This window comes from Mizuhopecten yessoensis, unplaced genomic scaffold (genome assembly GCF_002113885.1).
Source record: "Mizuhopecten yessoensis strain PY_sf001 unplaced genomic scaffold, ASM211388v2 scaffold10487, whole genome shotgun sequence".
Lineage (NCBI taxonomy): Eukaryota > Metazoa > Mollusca > Bivalvia > Pectinida > Pectinidae > Mizuhopecten > Mizuhopecten yessoensis.
In genome coordinates this window covers 125,013-143,949 of record NW_018408571.1, presented here as the reverse complement: position 1 = coordinate 143,949, position 18,937 = coordinate 125,013, and the positions used below count along the sequence as shown (strand labels likewise).

The window sequence follows — 18,937 nt, the reverse complement described above, 5'->3', positions numbered from 1 at the left end:
CAGCCCTTGGGGGAGGGCTGGCTCAAAATTTTCAAAGTTTCAAACTGTCAACTCAGGGTTAAAATTCCAATCAAGTCAATAACATGTTATATTCAAAGTATCATTTGCCATTATAAACCATAATAAATGTTGCCCCCCCCCTTCCCCAGGGGGTAAATGTGAGACCCTAGGGTCATAATTCTTAAGACCCTTCCATCTATGAAGAGTGTTTGATTCTACCATATCTGGGTCTTTGAGAGAAGATTTTTGAAATTTCAGTCAATTCAACCCTTTTTGGCCCCACCCATCAGCCCTGGGGGATCAGTCAGGGCTCATATGTGCATACCATCAAACTGCTATCCAATACTAATAACGCTAACCCAAATGTAACAAATGTTGGTCAAAAATGTGATTTCCCTATATAAACTATAGTAAAGTTTACCCCCTCCCCAGGGGGAAACGTGAGACCCCAGGGTCATGAAATTCTGGTAGAGCACCTTTAGTCAATTTGACCCATTTTAGCCCCACCCCTCAAGCCCCTGGGGGCTGGGGACCAAATCAGGCCCCCTTTTTGTTGACCTTTGGCCATGGAAGGTTTCTGCAAAATTTCATTGAAAATTGTAAATTGTTTACGGACGGACGATGGACGCCGCTGGACAAAAGGCAATCGCAAAAGGTCACTTGAGACTTTGTCTCAGGTGACCTAAAAAGTGTTTGCAGACATTTTGCAGACATGCAGACATTTTGCAGACATGCAGACATGCACACACACACACACACACCTCCCCTTTTAAAGACCCCATTATATTTTGATTTCTTAAATAAACCCATAAAATGTCTGGGCCTTGAAAATGATTCAATTCATGCAAAATAGTAATATAGTCCTAATCTACATTGATAATCCCTAGTTATCCAAACTACTCCATTTACAAAACATTTATCAAGAGTGTTCATTTTTGTTTATTAAGTACTAAGTTTGATAAAAAATTACAAGAGAGCTTACATTTCCATTGATAATCACTAGCTTTTCGGGCTATAGTGGGCTGCTTATCCAGACTATGTATGCAGCTGACTACAGGTGCTGGCCAGGGATTTGAATTTTCAAATCTGTTGTTAAATTTCACCTTAATATTCACAATCTGAAGAATTTGTTTTACAAAATTAAAAAACCCAGTGAAAATCATGGTGACATGACGGATTGTTATGGACTGTTCAGTGTCGTACGTATTATACAAAAATTGAAAACCCATTGCAGTCTGTATACATTACAAAGTAACCACTCACCTGTAGAACACAATAGTTTCCCCCTTTCTTCTTCTGAAGGATTTCCAAAGCTTCATTGTCATAGCCCGGTGCAATGATGCCGTCAGATACCTATAATACATAACACATTCAATAGTTTGTGTTTTCCTATGAAACCAGTATTCCCAGGTAATACCACAGCAGGGTGACTTTAGCTATCACCGGTCCCAGGTAATACCACAGCAGGGTGACTTTAGCTATGACCGGTCCCAGGTAACACCACAGCAGGGTGACTTTAGCTATCACCGGTCCCAGGTAATACCACAGCAGGGTGACTTTAGCTATCACCGGTCCCAGGTAATACCACAGCAGGGTGACTTTAGCTATCACCGGTCCCAGGTAATACCACAGCAGGGTGACTTTAGCTATCACCGGTCCCAGGTAATACCACAGCAGGGTGACTTTAGCTATCACCGGTCCCAGGTAATACCACAGCAGGGTGACTTTAGCTATGACCGGTCCCAGGTAACACCACAGCAGGGTGACTTTAGCTATCACCGGTCCCAGGTAATACCACAGCAGGGTGACTTTAGCTATGACCGGTCCCAGGTAATACCACAGCAGGGTGACTTTAGCTATGACCGGTCCCAGGTAATACCACAGCAGGGTGACTTTAGCTATGACCGGTCCCAGGTAATACCACAGCAGGGTGACTTTAGCTATGACCGGTCCCAGGTAATACCACAGCAGGGTGACTTTAGCTATGACCGGTCCCAGGTAATACCACAGCAGGGTGACTTTAGCTATGACCGGTCCCAGGTAATACCACAGCAGGGTGACTTTAGCTATGACCGGTCCCAGGTAATACCACAGCAGGGTGACTTTAGCTATGACCGGTCCCAGGTAATACCACAGCAGGGTGACTTTAGCTATGACCGGTCCCAGGTAATACCACAGCAGGGTGACTTTAGCTATGACCGGTCCCAGGTAATACCACAGCAGGGTGACTTTAGCTATGACCGGTCCCAGGTAATACCACAGCAGGGTGACTTTAGCTATGACCGGTCCCAGGTAATACCACAGCAGGGTGACTTTAGCTATGACCGGTCCCAGGTAATACCACAGCAGGGTGACTTTAGCTATGACCGGTCCCAGGTAATACCACAGCAGGGTGACTTTAGCTATGACCGGTCCCAGGTAATACCACAGCAGGGTGACTTTAGCTATGACCGGTCCCAGGTAATACCACAGCAGGGTGACTTTAGCTATGACCGGTCCCAGGTAATACCACAGCAGGGTGACTTTAGCTATGACCGGTCCCAGGTAATACCACAGCAGGGTGACTTTAGCTATGACCGGTCCCAGGTAATACCACAGCAGGGTGACTTTAGCTATGACCGGTCCCAGGTAATACCACAGCAGGGTGACTTTAGCTATGACCGGTCCCAGGTAATACCACAGCAGGGTGACTTTAGCTATGACCGGTCCCAGGTAATACCACAGCAGGGTGACTTTAGCTATGACCGGTCCCAGGTAATACCACAGCAGGGTGACTTTAGCTATGACCGGTCCCAGGTAATACCACAGCAGGGTGACTTTAGCTATGACCGGTCCCAGGTAATACCACAGCAGGGTGACTTTAGCTATGACCGGTCCCAGGTAATACCACAGCAGGGTGACTTTAGCTATGACCGGTCCCAGGTAATACCACAGCAGGGTGACTTTAGCTATGACCGGTCCAAAGTGGGACTGATATAAAGACATACTTATAATTGTGTACTTACCTCGCACGTCCTGCATGGTCATATTTTAACTATAGAAAGAGGCAAAAGTTTCATAACCAGATTCTCAAATTTCCATGTTATTACCCAAGGACTAAGTCCCTGAGGGTGCCAGACCCCAGGGTCAATTCTAATATTATCCTTTACAATCTTTCAACAAGATTGATTACCATAGGAATTGCTTCCTTCTGTCCACATTTCAAACCATGAAAATGAAAGCTGTTATTGCTCCTCTTTGCCAATGCCATTAACCCATTAATCTTGCACCATTAAAACCAAACTCATTCCTGATTGCATTTTAACTACTTGCTGATTTCACTATTAGACTATCAGTGAGTGTAAATACAGGCTAAGTCACATCAGAATCCTGTCATATTTGACGAAGCTGTGGTGTGGAAACTCGCAACCAATCAGTGCAATATGCATATTAATTATGTGTATTAATTATGTAATTATTTTGTTCAACCTTGATGGTAAGTTTTGTCTTTGCATAATATAGATATTGACAAAGTTTCATCAGAATCGATTCATAGTTGACTAAGTTATTGTGTGGAAACTGTCAACCAATCAGAGCACAGCATCCTAATTAATAATCAATGTGTAGATTTTGCTCTACTTCAAACGACATATTTAAGCCTCAGTTTTGTAAATTTTACATGCATATATACCAATGCAAGTTTCGTAAAAAATCAAATGACATTTAAGCTAGTTATCTTGCGAAAACTTCAGTGTGGAAATTGACCAATCGGAGTATGCAGATAATTGTGCTCAACTTCGTACTTAGCCTCAGTCTTTGTATATATACGGTACATAAAAATTGAACAACTTTTAAGAATGTTGTCCTGTTTGAACGAAAGTATGGACGGACACTTCCCATAATGAATTGTCAAAAATTTAGATATGAGTATAGAAAGCCAAAAGGCTAAAAATGTTCATCTCTGTATAACTTACGCTTACATTAACCATAGGAATCTTTATTGGAGTTAAGGAAAAGTCATAAGTTACAGAAAGTTCCGAACAACTGCATGGTCATATATCTTAATAGCTTTAGGCACCGAGGTGACATAAAGACAAATTTAAATCAATGTGTCTTGGCCTCATTATCATATCCGTTGGATATAGGGACACTAGGAAGGCTGTTACATGGGAAATTGTCTTTACCTCTCGCGAGATGATCTTTGCTGTGGAAACATCACATGTGTCCGACAAGGAAATGAAGTCTCCAAAAGATGACATCCTGTCTGCTCCTGTGTATCAGAGCATTCAGAGCATTACTCACTCGTGTAACGTGGTTCACGTAACTGTTTATAATACTGTATACTGGGAAATCTTCACTGCAGTTTAATTTGCGTCTTATTGCCATCCTTAACGAGGGCAGTTTATCATTCCAGAAAATATAAGTAAACAGCACAATAAACGTAATAATTAAATGTGCAGGGCGAAATTAACACTGGGCAAAAAATGATTTCATGGGTGAAGGTGAAAGTTTTACTGGGCCAAAATTTCCTGGTTTTCAGTAAAATTCAAAAATGTATTCCCATTTTTAAAGCAAGTTCCTACAATTTTTCAGGCCCATTTTATAAAAGAATCAGGTGGAGATTTTCTGTTTTTAGTGTATTGATACCATAATTAACATAGCAGGAAATTTAAACAAATCAAAATGGATCACAATTGAAAACAATAATTCTTTAATGATCAATCCACTAATATAAAATGAAAATTTGAAACAAGTCTTTCATCAAGAATCTTTTAAAAAGTCCTTCTAAGACAGAAATTCATGTTAAATTTATCTCTGGAATATAATTCATCACTTTTCATGGAATATTAATCTGAATAAATTCCAACACATTTCCAGGATAAACCGACAACGAACCATGTGTAAAATTGTACAGTCACTGCTGCAACAGATTAACATAAAAGCCTAACAGAACACTGTTCATAACACAGCAAAGAATTAGCACCTTGTTCATTTAGAAATAACGCAAAATAGCAATAGTCAGCATTTTAGTTTCTATCTGACAGGTACGTCCGGACCCCTCAATCTACATGTGCCTAATATTCCTTTGGTTAACCTCATTCAGATCTGCGCCTGTCATTTTCTTTTAGGTTGACCGGTTGAACCAGATATTGCTTTAGGGGTCAACGAAAAATTTGCAACTATACCTACCTCTAGCTCTGGCATACGCCTCAGCCAAGGGAGACAACTCCTCTAAATCATCTACCATGCACACCTTGCGGTCAGCCTCACTCATACCCTGCCCTCCAATGGCGGCACCTGACAACAGTAGCACAAGTCATGTAAGAACAACGCTATAGACTCTACATAGATATTAGATAAGAGGCCAAGGGAACTGAAGACTGGCTAAACTCTGATTTATGTAGCTTCTATTTTTACAAACTTCTTGGCACATTTTAGCAAACTACTTGGGAACTATTTATTTGGCTTGAAGAGGCCGGTCCAGGCCACTGCTTTCTGCATTCTTATTGCAGTGCTCACTTTGTGCCAGCAAGTCAATGACTACAAATTACCAAGAGGGATCGATACAAAATACATATTACTGAACCTGAACTTGTACTGTTACTGATACCCTAATTACCTGCAGGACTGACATGCTTGAAGGAGGTTGCAGCAGGCTTGTTGCATGCTTGACTGATTTCTCGCACCAGTTGCCAACCATTGAGAGCGTCCAATAAGTTGATGAATCCAGGTGAGCCATTTAGAACTACAAGAACGAGATAAATGTCAGTTTATTTGTACTAAAACCCATATTGAGAGGGAGGTGAGAGGTGAGAGGGAGGTGAGAGGGAGGCGAGAGGGAGGGAGGTGAGAGGGAGGTGAGAGGGAGGCGAGAGGGAGGTGAGAGGGAGGCGAGTGGGAGGCGAGTGGGAGGCGAGAGGGAGGTGAGAGGGAGGTGAGAGGGAGGTGAGTGGGAGGTGAGAGGGAGGTGAGAGGGAGGTGAGTGGGAGGTGAGAGGGAGTGCCACATCTGATCTGTATTTTACCTCCGCTTACCCGTTTCTTAAAAAAAGCCTGGAATTGCATAATAAATAAGTACTATGTTGACAATGAACCACATCAATGTCACATTTTGGACAAAGTAGTTAACATTTGAAGAAGTTTCTTACATTGGTTGTTGACAAATTAACGCGGAAGTTGGACAGGGAGGTTGATAATTTTTGAGCAGGTTTCTGTTGTGGGTTGTTGACTCACCTTTGACGGAGACAATAGACAGGGTGGTTGATAGCCGAGCTGGTTCTGCTGTGGGTTGTTGACTCACCTTTGACGGAGACAATAGACCGGGTGGTGGATATCTGAGCTGGTTTCTGTTGTGGGTTGTTGACTCTCCTTTGACGGAGACAATAGACCGGGTGGTGTATATCTGAGCTGGTTTCTGTTGTGGGTTGTTGACTCTCCTTTGACGGAGACAATAGACCGGGTGGTGTATATCTGAGCTGGTTTCTGTTGTGGGTTGTTGACTCACCTTTGACGGAGACATTAGACAGGGTGGTTGATATCTGAGCTAGTTTCTGTTGTGGGTTGTTGACTCACCTTTGACGGAGACATTAGACAGGGTAGTTGATATCTGAGCAGGTTTCTGTTGTGGGTTGTTGACTCACCTTTTACGGAGACAATAGACAGGGTGGTGGATATCTGAGCTGGTTTCTGCTGTGGGTTGTTGACTCACCTTTGACGGAGACAATAGACAGGGTTGTGGATATCTGAGCTGGTTTCTGTTGTGGGTTGTTGACTCACCTTTGACGGAGACATTAGACAGGGTAGTTGATATCTGAGCAGGTTTCTGGTGTGGGTTGTTGACTCACCTTTGACGGAGACAATAGACATGGTGGTTGATATCTGAGCCGGTTTCTGTTGTGGGTTGTTGACTCACCTTTGACGGAGTGGTTGATATCTGAGCAGGTTTCTGTTGTGGGTTGTTGATTCACCTTTGACGGAGACATTAGACAGGGTGGTTGATATCTGAGCTAGTTTCTGTTGTGGGTTGTTGACTCACCTTTGACGGAGACATTAGACAGGGTGGTTGATATCTGAGCTAGTTTCTGTTGTGGGTTGTTGACTCACCTTTGACGGAGACATTAGACAGGGTAGTTGATATCTGAGCAGGTTTCTGTTGTGGGTTGTTGACTCACCTTTGATTGAGTGGTTGATATCTGAACAGGTTTCTGTTGTGGGTTGTTGACTCACCTTTGACGGAGACAATAGACAGGGTGGTTGATATCTGAGCTGGTTTCTGTTGTGGGTTGTTGACTCACCTTTGACGGAGACAATAGACAGGGTGGTTGATATCTGAGCAGGTTTCTGTTGTGGGTTGTTGACTCACCTTTGACGGAGACAATAGACAGGGTGGTTGATATCTGAGCTGGTTTCTGTTGTGGGTTGTTGACTCACCTTTGACGGAGACAATAGACAGGGTGGTTGATATCTGAGCAGGTTTCTGTTGTGGGTTGTTGACTCACCTTTGACGGAGACAATAGACAGGGTGGTTGATATCTGAGCTGGTTTCTGTTGTGGGTTGTTGACTCACCTTTGACGGAGACAATAGACAGGGTGGTTGATATCTGAGCTGGTTTCTGTTGTGGGTTGTTGACTCACCTTTGACGGAGACAATAGACAGGGTGGTTGATATCTGAGCTGGTTTCTGTTGTGGGTTGTTGACTCACCTTTGACGGAGACAATAGACAGGGTGGTTGATATCTGAGCTGGTTTCTGTTGTGGGTTGTTGACTCACCTTTGACGGAGACAATAGACAGGGTGGTTGATATCTGAGCTGGTTTCTGTTGTGGGTTGTTGACTCACCTTTGACGGAGACAATAGACAGGGTGGTTGATATCTGAGCTGGTTTCTGTTGTGGGTTGTTGACTCACCTTTGACGGAGACAATAGACAGGGTGGTTGATATCTGAGCAGGTTTCTGTTGTGGGTTGTTGACTCACCTTTGACGGAGACAATAGACAGGGTGGTTGATATCTGAGCTGGTTTCTGTTGTGGGTTGTTGACTCACCTTTGACGGAGACATTAGACAGGGTGGTTGATATCTGAGCAGGTTTCTGTTGTGGGTTGTTGACTCACCTTTGACGGAGACAATAGACATCGTGGTGGATATCTGAGCTGGTTTTTGTTGTGGGTTGTTGACTCACCTTTGACGGAGACATTAGACAGGGTGGTTGATATCTGAACATATTTAATATTTCTAGTGATGGTTGTTGACTCACCTTTAATGGGGAGGTTGGGCAGGGTAGTTGATATCTGAGCAGGTTTCTGATGTGGGTTCATTCCATATCGGAGAGATAGCTGTGATACTCCAGCACTGTACTGACGGCGGAAATAGTCAGAAATGGCAGCATCATACTCTGCTGTGTGATTAAATGCCTGAAACCAAAGGTGTTAATGTACTTAAGGTAACAAAAGCACAGCCCCTCCCCTATTATTGCCTAGCAACATTAAGACACTCACTTTGATTACAAATCATCGTCTAGCAATAGTAGCAGCCTCCTCCGTTTGCTCAACCCCTCCCCTATTATTGCCTAGCGACTTCAAGACACTCACCTTGACTATGAATCATCGTCTAGCACTAGTAGCAGCCTGCTCTGATTGCTCACCCCCTTCCCTAGTATTGCCTAGCGACATCAAGACACTTACCTTGACTACGAATCATCGTCTAGCACTATAAGCAGCCTCCTCCGATTGCCCACCCCCTCCCCTACTATTGCCTAGCGAAATCAAGACACTTACCTTGACAAAAATCATCGTCTAGCACTAGTAGCAGCCTCCTCCGATAGCTCACCCCCTCCCCTACTATTGCCTAGCGACATCAAGACACTTACCTTGACTATGAATCATCGTCTAGCACTATAAGCAGCCTCCTCCGATTGCCCACCCCCTCCCCTACTATTCCCTAGCGAAATCAAGACACTTACCTTGACTCAAATCATCGTCTAACACTATAAGCAGCCGCCTCCGATAGCTCACCCCCTCACCTTCTATTGCCTAGCGACATCAAGACACTTACCTTGACTACGAATCATCGTCTAGCACTAGTAGCAGCCTGCTCCGATTGCTCACCCCCTCACCTTCTATTGCCTAGCGACATCAAGACACTTACTTTGACTACGAATCATCGTCTGGCACTAGTAGCAGCCTCCTCCGTTTGCTCACCCCCTCCCCTATTATTGCCTAGCGACATCAAGACACTTACCTTGACTACATATCATCATCTAGCACTATTAGCAGCCTCCTCCGATTGCCCACCCCCTTCCCTAGTATTGCCTAGCGACATCAAGACACTCACCTTGACTACGAATCATCGTCTAGCACTAGTAGCAGCCTGCTCTGATTGCCCACCCCCTCCCCTAGTATTGCCTAGCAACCTCAAGACACTCACCTTGACTACGAATCATCGCCTAGCACTAGTAGCAGCCTGCTCCGATTGCTCACCCCCTCCCCTATTATTGCCTAGCGACATCAAGACACTTACCTTGACTACGAATCATCGTCTAGCACTAGTAGCAGCCTGCTCCGATTGCTCACCCCCTCCCCTTCTATTGCCTAGCGACATCAAGACACTGACCTTGACTACGAATCATCGTCTAGCACTAGTAGCAGCCTCCTCCGATTGCTCACCCCCTCCCCTATTATTGCCTAGCGACATCAAGACACTTACCTTGACTACGAATCATCGTCTAGCACTAGTAGCAGCCTGCTCCGATTGCTCACCCCCTCCCCTATTATTGCCTAGCGACATCAAGACACTTACCTTGACTACGAATCATCGTCTAGCACTAGTAGCAGCCTGCTCCGATTGCTCACCCCCTCCCCTATTATTGCCTAGCGACATCAAGACACTTACCTTGACTACGAATCATCGTCTAGCACTAGTAGCAGCCTGCTCCGATTGCTCACCCCCTCCCCTATTATTGCCTAGCGACATCAAGACACTTACCTTGACTACGAATCATCGTCTAGCACTAGTAGCAGCCTGCTCCGATTGCTCACCCCCTCCCCTATTATTGCCTAGCGACATCAAGACACTTACCTTGACTACGAATCATCGTCTAGCACTAGTAGCAGCCTGCTCCGATTGCTCACCCCCTCCCCTATTATTGCCTAGCGACATCAAGACACTTACCTTGACTACGAATCATCGTCTAGCACTAGTAGCAGCCTGCTCCGATTGCTCACCCCCTCCCCTATTATTGCCTAGCGACATCAAGACACTTACCTTGACTACGAATCATCGTCTAGCACTAGTAGCAGCCTGCTCCGATTGCTCACCCCCTCCCCTATTATTGCCTAGCGACATCAAGACACTTACCTTGACTACGAATCATCGTCTAGCACTAGTAGCAGCCTGCTCCGATTGCTCACCCCCTCCCCTATTATTGCCTAGCGACATCAAGACACTTACCTTGACTACGAATCATCGTCTAGCACTAGTAGCAGCCTCCTCCGATTGCTCACCCCCTCCCCTATTATTGCCTAGCGACATCAAGACACTTACCTTGACTACGAATCATCGTCTAGCACTAGTAGCAGCCTCCTCCGATTGCTCACCCCCTCCCCTATTATTGCCTAGCGACATCAAGACACTTACCTTGACTACGAATCATCGTCTAGCACTAGTAGCAGCCTCCTCCGATTGCTCACCCCCTCCCCTATTATTGCCTAGCGACATCAAGACACTTACCTTGACTACGAATCATCGTCTAGCACTAGTAGCAGCCTCCTCCGATTGCTCACCCCCTCCCCTATTATTGCCTAGCGACATCAAGACACTTACCTTGACTACGAATCATCGTCTAGCACTAGTAGCAGCCTCCTCCGATTGCTCACCCCCTCCCCTATTATTGCCTAGCGACATCAAGACACTTACCTTGACTACGAATCATCGTCTAGCACTAGTAGCAGCCTGCTCCGATTGCTCACCCCCTCCCCTATTATTGCCTAGCGACATCAAGACACTTACCTCGACTCAAATCATCGTCTAGCACTATTAGCAGCCTCCTCCGATTGCCCACCCACTCCCCTACTATTGCCTAGCGACATCAAGACACTTACCTTGACTACGAATCATCGTCTAGCACTAGTAGCAGCCTCCTCCGATAGCTCACCCCCTCACCTTCTATTGCCTAGCGACATCAAGACACTGACCTTGACTACGAATCATCGTCTAGCACTAGTAGCAGCCTCCTCTGATTGCTCACACCATCCCCTAATATTGCCTAGCGACATCAAGACACTCACCTTGACTACGAATCATCGTCTAGCACTAGAAGCAGCCTCCTCCGATTGCTCACCCCCTTCCCTATTATTGCCTAGCAACATCAAGACACTTACCTTCACTGCCAGTCGTTGCCTGGTAGCCTCTCTGGTATCAATGGTGGAATTATTCTTCATTTCTTCCAAAACGCTTTAAATATATGTTTAAACAGAAACATGTATGCAGATACTTTTATATTGTGATTATCAAGCAGTCATAGAAGGTTGGTGATCAATTAATATTGTGCTTGTCATAACGGTACAATCTTTATATTATCTCTCAATCATAAACCTAATGGGTAGGTATACTTAACTACAATCGATAATAAAACAGTTGAGAATAAGAGGCCCAATGGGCCTGCATCGCTCACCTGTTATTAATCTAACACTTGTAATCTTAAGATTTCATAAGAACCTATTAAAAGATTTAAACATATGACGCCTCTGACCTTGATTGTTGAACAAGGACATTAGGTTGAAAGTGGATCAAGGTCATTCATTTGAACTAACATGGTAGTCCTTCATCCCAGCATGCTACAGGCCCAATATCAGTACCCTGGGCCTTTTGGTTATTGAGAAGAAGTCGTTTGAAGATTTTACGACATTAGACCCCTGTGACCTTGAAAATTGGTCAAGGTCATTTATTTGAACAAAGTTGGTAGCCCTTCATCCCGGCATGCTACAGGCCCAATATCAGTACACTGGGCCTTTTGGTTATTGAGGAGGAGAAGTTTGAAGATTTTACGACAGTTGACCCCTGTGACCTTGAAAGTGGGTCAAGGTCATTTATTTGAACAAACTTGGTAGCCCTTGATCCCAGCATGCTACTGGCCAAATATCATCTTCCTAGGCCTTTTGGTTATTGAGAAGAAGTTGTTTAAAGCAAAACTTGACGCCAGACAGACGGACGACGGACGGACGGACGGAGGACGGATGCCGCACCATAACATAAGCTCACTTGCCCTTTGGGCAGGTGAGCTAATAAAAACTATGTTTATCTTTAATGACCAATACTTTAACAGCCACGACACAAATTATTTTTGGATTAAAAAAAAGTAAACAAATTAAACCAAAGGTCATGGGTGTTTTTATCAAAAGGGGGTAAATGATGTGGGTTGGTGATAAAAGCTGGGATAGGTCAGAAAATAAGGCAATAGTATATTTGGCCTTGATGACATTTTAATGTTCTGATTAAGCCAGCAACAAGGGGACAGTGGTGGCTGAGTTAAGTTACAGCGTTCGACCGTCTACAATCACCAGCCTTCCACCACTGGGTCACAAGTTCGAGTCCTACATGAGGCAGTCCCCAGTTACTGGCTGCAAGTCGGTGGTTTTGCTGTATAGCTAGGTACTCCAACTTTCCTCCCCCATAAAAACCGGGCACGTCTTTAAATGACCAGGACATTTAACACAAACAATGAGAACAATGACACACCGGCTGTAGTCGGCTGGGTCACACACCACTGTCACACGGGCATGGTTCTTGGCAGCTGCACGCAGTAGGGTCACTCCCCCTAAAAACAAAATGTAAATCCATATCATAACTGTCAATCACACTACAGGCATAACAAACAAGAGGCCCAGGGGCCTTAATAGCTCACCTGGTATTTTATTTTTCAATTTAAAACCTGCTGAGTACCATTCAGGTTTATCAAAGGAGTACAAGTAACAAAGTTGCATCTTCCATTTATAAATATTCAATTCCCTTTGCCCAAAGATTCTCTAAAACAAGTTTGGTTAGGTTAAAATCCCTTCAACGGTACAGAAGGAGAAGGATCTTTAATGTTTTCCTCTATTTCCCCTAATGGGCCCCACTAATCTGCCCCAAAGAAGGGGAATCCACACACCTCAGTTTAAACAAAATTGATTCTTTTCTCCCTAAGCATGCTTCAGACTGCATTTGGTTTAAATCCCTTCACTTGTATAGTAGGAGAAAAAAAATCCTCTATTTCCCCTATTGGGCCCCGCTCCTATGCCGCCAGAAGGCCCACACCCTCCGTTTATACAAACTTGAGTCTCCTTTGTCCAAAGATGCTCTAGGACAAATTTGGTCAAAATCCTTCAATTGGTTGAGGAGAAGATTTTTAAAGATTTACCTATTTTCCCCTATTTGGCCCCGTCCCTCTGCCCCCAGGGGGACCATACCCTCCGTTCATACAAAACTGAGAACCCTTTGGCCAATGATGCTCCAGACCAAATTTGGTCAAAATCCCTTCATCGGTACAAAAGGAGAAGGATATTTGATGTTTTCCTCTATTTCCCCTAATGGGCCCCACCCATCTGCCCTTAGAAGGAGGCCCACACACCTCAGTTTATACAAAATTGATTCTTTTGTCCCTAATCATGCTTCAGACTGCATTTGGTTAAAATCCCTTCACTTGTATAGCAGGAGAAAAAAAATCCTCTATTTCCCCTATTGGGCCCCGCCCCTCCGCCCCCAGAGGGGCCACACCCTCCGTTTATACAAACTTGAGTCTTCTTTGTCCAAAGATGCTCTAGGACAAATTTGGTCAAAATCCTTCTATTGGTTGAGAAGAAGAAGATTTTTAAAGATTTACCTATTTTCCCCCTATTTGGCCCCGCCCCTCTGCCCCCAGGGGGGTTATACCCTCTGTTTATACAAAACTGAGAACCCTTTGGCCAATGATGCTCCTGACCAAATTTGGTCAAAATCCTCTGAGCCATTCAGGACAAGTAGCATTTTAAAGGAAAAAGTTGCCGGACGCCGGACGCCGGACGCCGCACCATGGAATAAGCTCACTTGGCCCTTCGGGCCAGGTGAGCTAAAAATGTATTAAATATCATAATTATCCAAGCCGAGACCAATTAATTTGGAAGACAAGGCATGGAATCTAAAGAACAATTTCTAAAATATTAACACTTAAATTACGTATTAAAGGGCATGCACTTTTACTGATCAAAATACATTTATGTTCTGTAATATTTTTTGTCTTTTGTGGACACATGTTCAGAATATGTTATCAAAATAAATCAATACTTTGTAGTCTTTTTCCAGTTGTTTGGATATATACAAGTTCACAAACCTATGTCTATTTGTTCCACAGCATTCTCAGGCAGTACACTGGGGTCAGCTACAGTCTTTACAAACGGATACAAGTTACATGCTACCAGACTGAAACCCATAAACAGACACAAGTTCCATCAACAAGACTGAAAACACCTAACACATATAAGTTCCATCAACAAGACTGAAAATACCTAACACATACAAGTTCCATCAACAAGACTGAAAACATCTAACACATACAAGTTACATACTACTAGACTGAAAACACCTAGCACACACAAGTCCCATCAACAAGACTGAAAACATCTAACACATACAAGTTACATACTACTAGACTTAAAACACCTAGCACACACAAGTTCCATCAGCAAGACTGAAAACACCTAACACATCCAAGTCCCATCAACAAGACTGAAAACATCTAACACATGCAAGTTCCATCAACAAGACTGAAAACATCTAACACATACAAGTTCCATCAACAAGACCGAAAACACCTAACACATACAAGTTACATACTACAAGACTGAAAACACCTAACACATACAAGTTACATACTACAAGACTGAAAACACCTAGCACACACAAGTTCCATCAGCAAGACTGAAAACACCTAACACATCCAAGTCCCATCAACAAGACTGAAAACATCTAACACATACAAGTTCCATCAACAAGATTGAAAACACCTAACACATACAAGTTCCACCAACAAGACTGTAAACACCTTACACATACAAGTTCCATCAACAAGACTGTAAACACCTAACACATAAAAGTTCCATCAACAAGACTGTAAACACCTAGCACATGCAAGTTACATACTACTAGACTGAAAACACCTAACACATGCAAGTTCCATCAACAAGACTGTAAACACCTAACACATAAAAGTTCCATCAACAAGACTGTAAACACCTAGCACATGCAAGTTACATACTACTAGACTGAAAACGCCTAACACATACAAGTTCCATCAACAAGACTGTAAACACCTTACACATACAAGTTCCATCAACAAGACTGTAACCACCTAGCACATACAAGTTACATACTAGTAGACTGAAAACACCTAGCACACACAAGTTCAATCAACAAGACTGAAAACACCTAACACACACAAGTTCCATCAACAAGACTGAAAACATCTAACACATACAAGTTACATACTACTAGGCTGAAAACCCCTAACACATACAAGTTCCAACAACAATACTGTAAACACCTAACACATACAAGTTCCAACAACAAGACTGAAAACACCTAACACATATAAGTTCCATCAATAAGACTGAAAATACCTAACACATACAAGTTCCATCAACAAGACTGAAAATACCTAACACATACAAGTTTCATCAACAAGACTGAAAACACCTAACACATCCAAGTCCCATCAACAAGACTGAAAACATCTAACACATACAAGTTCCATCAACAAGACTGTAAACACCTAGCACATACAAGTTACATACTACTAGACTGAAAACACCTAACACATGCAAGTTCCATCAACAAGACTGTAAACACCTTACACAGACAAGTTCCATCAACAAGACTGAAAACATCTAACACATGCAAGTTCCATCAACAAGACTGAAAACATCTAACACATACAAGTTCCATCAACAAGGATGAAAACACCTAACACATACAAGTTACATACTACAAGACTGAAAACACCTAGCACACACAAGTCCCATCAACAAGACTGAAAACATCTAACACATACAAGTTCCATCAACAAGACTGTAAACACCTAGCACATACAAGTTACATACTACTAGACTGAAAACACCTAGCACACACAAGTTCCATCAACAAGACTGAAAACACCTAACACATACAAGTTACATACTACAAGACTGAAAACACCAAACACATACAAGATACATCAACAAAACAGAAAACACCTACCACATACAAAAACCATAAACAAGACTGTAAACACCTAGCACATGCAAGTTACATACTACTAGACTGAAAACTCCTAACACAAACAAGTTACATTCTACTAGACTGAAAACTCCTAACACAAACAAGTTACATTCTACTAGACTGAAAACACCTACCACATACAAAAACCATAAACAAGACTGTAAACACCTAACACATACAAGTTCCATCAACAAGACTGAAAACAAAATCAGCACAAGTTATATATGTCAAATGCTAGTAGTGTGAAAACAACAAACATATACATTAAAGTTACATGCTTCCAGAGTGAAAACAACAAAAGATACAAGCTATATGCCAACAGTGTGAACTTAAACACCACTAAAAACCAAACATCCAAATTAAATCCATGAACCGGTTAAATATCAATCAATATTTCAAAAGTATTGCAACTTGCTCAATAATTCCCATCAGTTTTGGATTTGGTGGTATATTTTCATGATTCTGTACCCCAGCCTTTGATAAATAGGGTTACATTAACTGCTTTGGGGTTGAAATTGCTCACTGGAGGAATACTGTCTCAGAAGATAGTGGTAAATGGAGGACTCACCGTATCATTGTATATCCCGCCTTCTTCATGTCAGCCTGGTCCGATTCTGTCAGACGTGCCAGAATACCTTAGAAAGTGACAAGGAGCACAGCCAAAAGTCATCTTTAAAACTGTTTACATGATTGTAAAATGATATATACTTGGCAGGCTAAACACTTCACTCATCAGAATCAAATTTACACCTCTCCAAACTTTAGGTCATACCTATTTGGCTTGCAGAGAAATCAACAATTCTAGAATCTTACCCCCAGGGTTGACATTTGATCATCTTGACCTCAAAGGGATGAACTATTCTTTTACCCTTGCCCAAAAGTGGTGAATTCATGGATATTTGCATTGCAAGAGTATTAAATTTCATTTACAAGAAAAAGATGTAGCGAGTGTTCCACAATGTTACCCAAGATTTTCATTATGATCCGATATTTAATCTCTAACCACAACTACATTGTCTACAATGTAAGTGATCTATTTTTCATTTTTTCTCTTTAGATAGGACTAAAAATTATTAAGTCATGAATGGCAGATAACATCTGAGTACCAGTCAGGGAACTCGAGATGCACCTTAACTACTTTTGAGACCTCATCAAATTTTAAAGTATCCCTGCAATAATTTCACTACTATATACCTCCATGGACTGCAGGGTGGAGTGTTTTGACGCGTCCTCCCAACATCTCTGCTGCTCCGGTGATATCGGATACACAGCTACAAACAGGATATTATACATCAAACAATGCCTGTAGTCTTATGTCTGTTGCTTTCATCCGATAGAATTCCTACTGTGTGTTACACTTTTGAGATACCATATTCTCTCACCCAGGACAGGTGTATCAACACTTTTGCTGGTGAAAGATTAACAGAATCTTTCACCCTCTTGGGGGTGAGATAGGGTAATCTCAACAAGCATGAGGGGGGAGATTCTTAATTTACCGAACACAGGCTTTACAATCTTGCCCCGAGGGTCGAGATTCCCAATCTATCAGGGTAAGAGAAAAATAGTCATTCACCCCCTTGCTGTGGTGTTGATGCATTGTTGAGGTGACGTCATAGTAGTGAAGCCTCGTGTTTGGCAACTTAACAATCTTGACCGAAGGGTTGAGATTCCCAATCTCACATCAAGGGGGTGAATGATTCTTTTTCTCTTACCCTATTCACCCATTGTGTATCATATTTACATAATGTTATGTTAACAATTTAGGCTAAATGCAGGGTTTGATGCGACATTGATTTATTGTTGACGTGCACGTGACGTCATACAATTGTTATGAATAGGGGAAACAAGGATTCTCTTACCCTGGCCAGGTGTATCCACACTTTTACCGGTGTTAGATTTCCTTGTCTCACCCTGGGGTTGAGACGGGGGGATTCCCCTAATCATAACAATGGTATGACGTCACCTCAACAATACAATGATGTCACATCAACAATCCATCAACGTCACGTCAACCCTGAATTTAACATGTAACATTATCATTACATTGTGAATATCATACACAATGGGTGAACAGGGTAAGAGAAAAAGAATCATTCACTCCCTTTAGGGTGAGATAGGGGAATCTCAACCCTAAGGTTGAGATTCCCCTATCTCACCCCCCAAGGGGGTGAGAGATTCTATTAATCTCACACAGGGAAAGACAGAAAACTAAAATCCTGTTATATTTTTAAACAACTTATACAAATGTAATACTGAGCAGATTTTGATTCTTTTGAAGCTGTTTAAATAATATCATCAAATGCTACCTTAATGGCAATATTTCATTTTAGCTTTGAAAAAAAATCTTTACTGTTTTTACAGGCAGAAGCGATATTTTTATACCAACAATTAACACACAGGGATATTCTATAAAAGTTTATTTTCTTTGGTTCAGGGTCCATATGGAATTGGGAATTTTGTAATGGGTAAAAAGCAAAATTTAAGAAAAAGGTAAAAATCAAATTGGTGAACAAAATACAAGAACACTTCATTTTAAAATGGGGTATCCATCAAATTTTAATTGCTTGACCACAGGGTCCACTAACAGTATACACCTGACCACAGGGACCACTAACAGTATACACCTGACCACAGGGACCACTAACAGTATACACCTGACCACAGGGTCCACTAACAGTATACACCTGACCACAGGG

At 42.7% G+C, this 18,937-nt stretch overlaps 1 protein-coding gene across 2 annotated transcripts in view; it reads right to left on the bottom strand.

Annotated features, from left to right (window-relative positions):
• LOC110460844 (bifunctional purine biosynthesis protein PURH-like) overlaps positions 1 to 18,937 on the bottom strand; it is a 36,818-nt gene that overhangs the window by 10,055 nt on the left and 7,826 nt on the right. For both annotated transcript variants that reach the window (XM_021514021.1, XM_021514022.1), the window contains 10 exons: positions 17,436 to 17,512; positions 16,810 to 16,876; positions 14,320 to 14,408; positions 12,711 to 12,789; positions 11,354 to 11,426; positions 8,233 to 8,389; positions 5,600 to 5,725; positions 5,170 to 5,277; positions 4,164 to 4,249; positions 1,264 to 1,353 (listed from right to left, as the gene is read on the bottom strand). In XM_021514021.1, the coding sequence (XP_021369696.1) occupies positions 1,264 to 1,353; positions 4,164 to 4,249; positions 5,170 to 5,277; positions 5,600 to 5,725; positions 8,233 to 8,389; positions 11,354 to 11,426; positions 12,711 to 12,789; positions 14,320 to 14,408; positions 16,810 to 16,876; positions 17,436 to 17,512 (952 nt within the window). The remainder of the gene's footprint in view (positions 1 to 1,263; positions 1,354 to 4,163; positions 4,250 to 5,169; positions 5,278 to 5,599; positions 5,726 to 8,232; positions 8,390 to 11,353; positions 11,427 to 12,710; positions 12,790 to 14,319; positions 14,409 to 16,809; positions 16,877 to 17,435; positions 17,513 to 18,937) is intronic.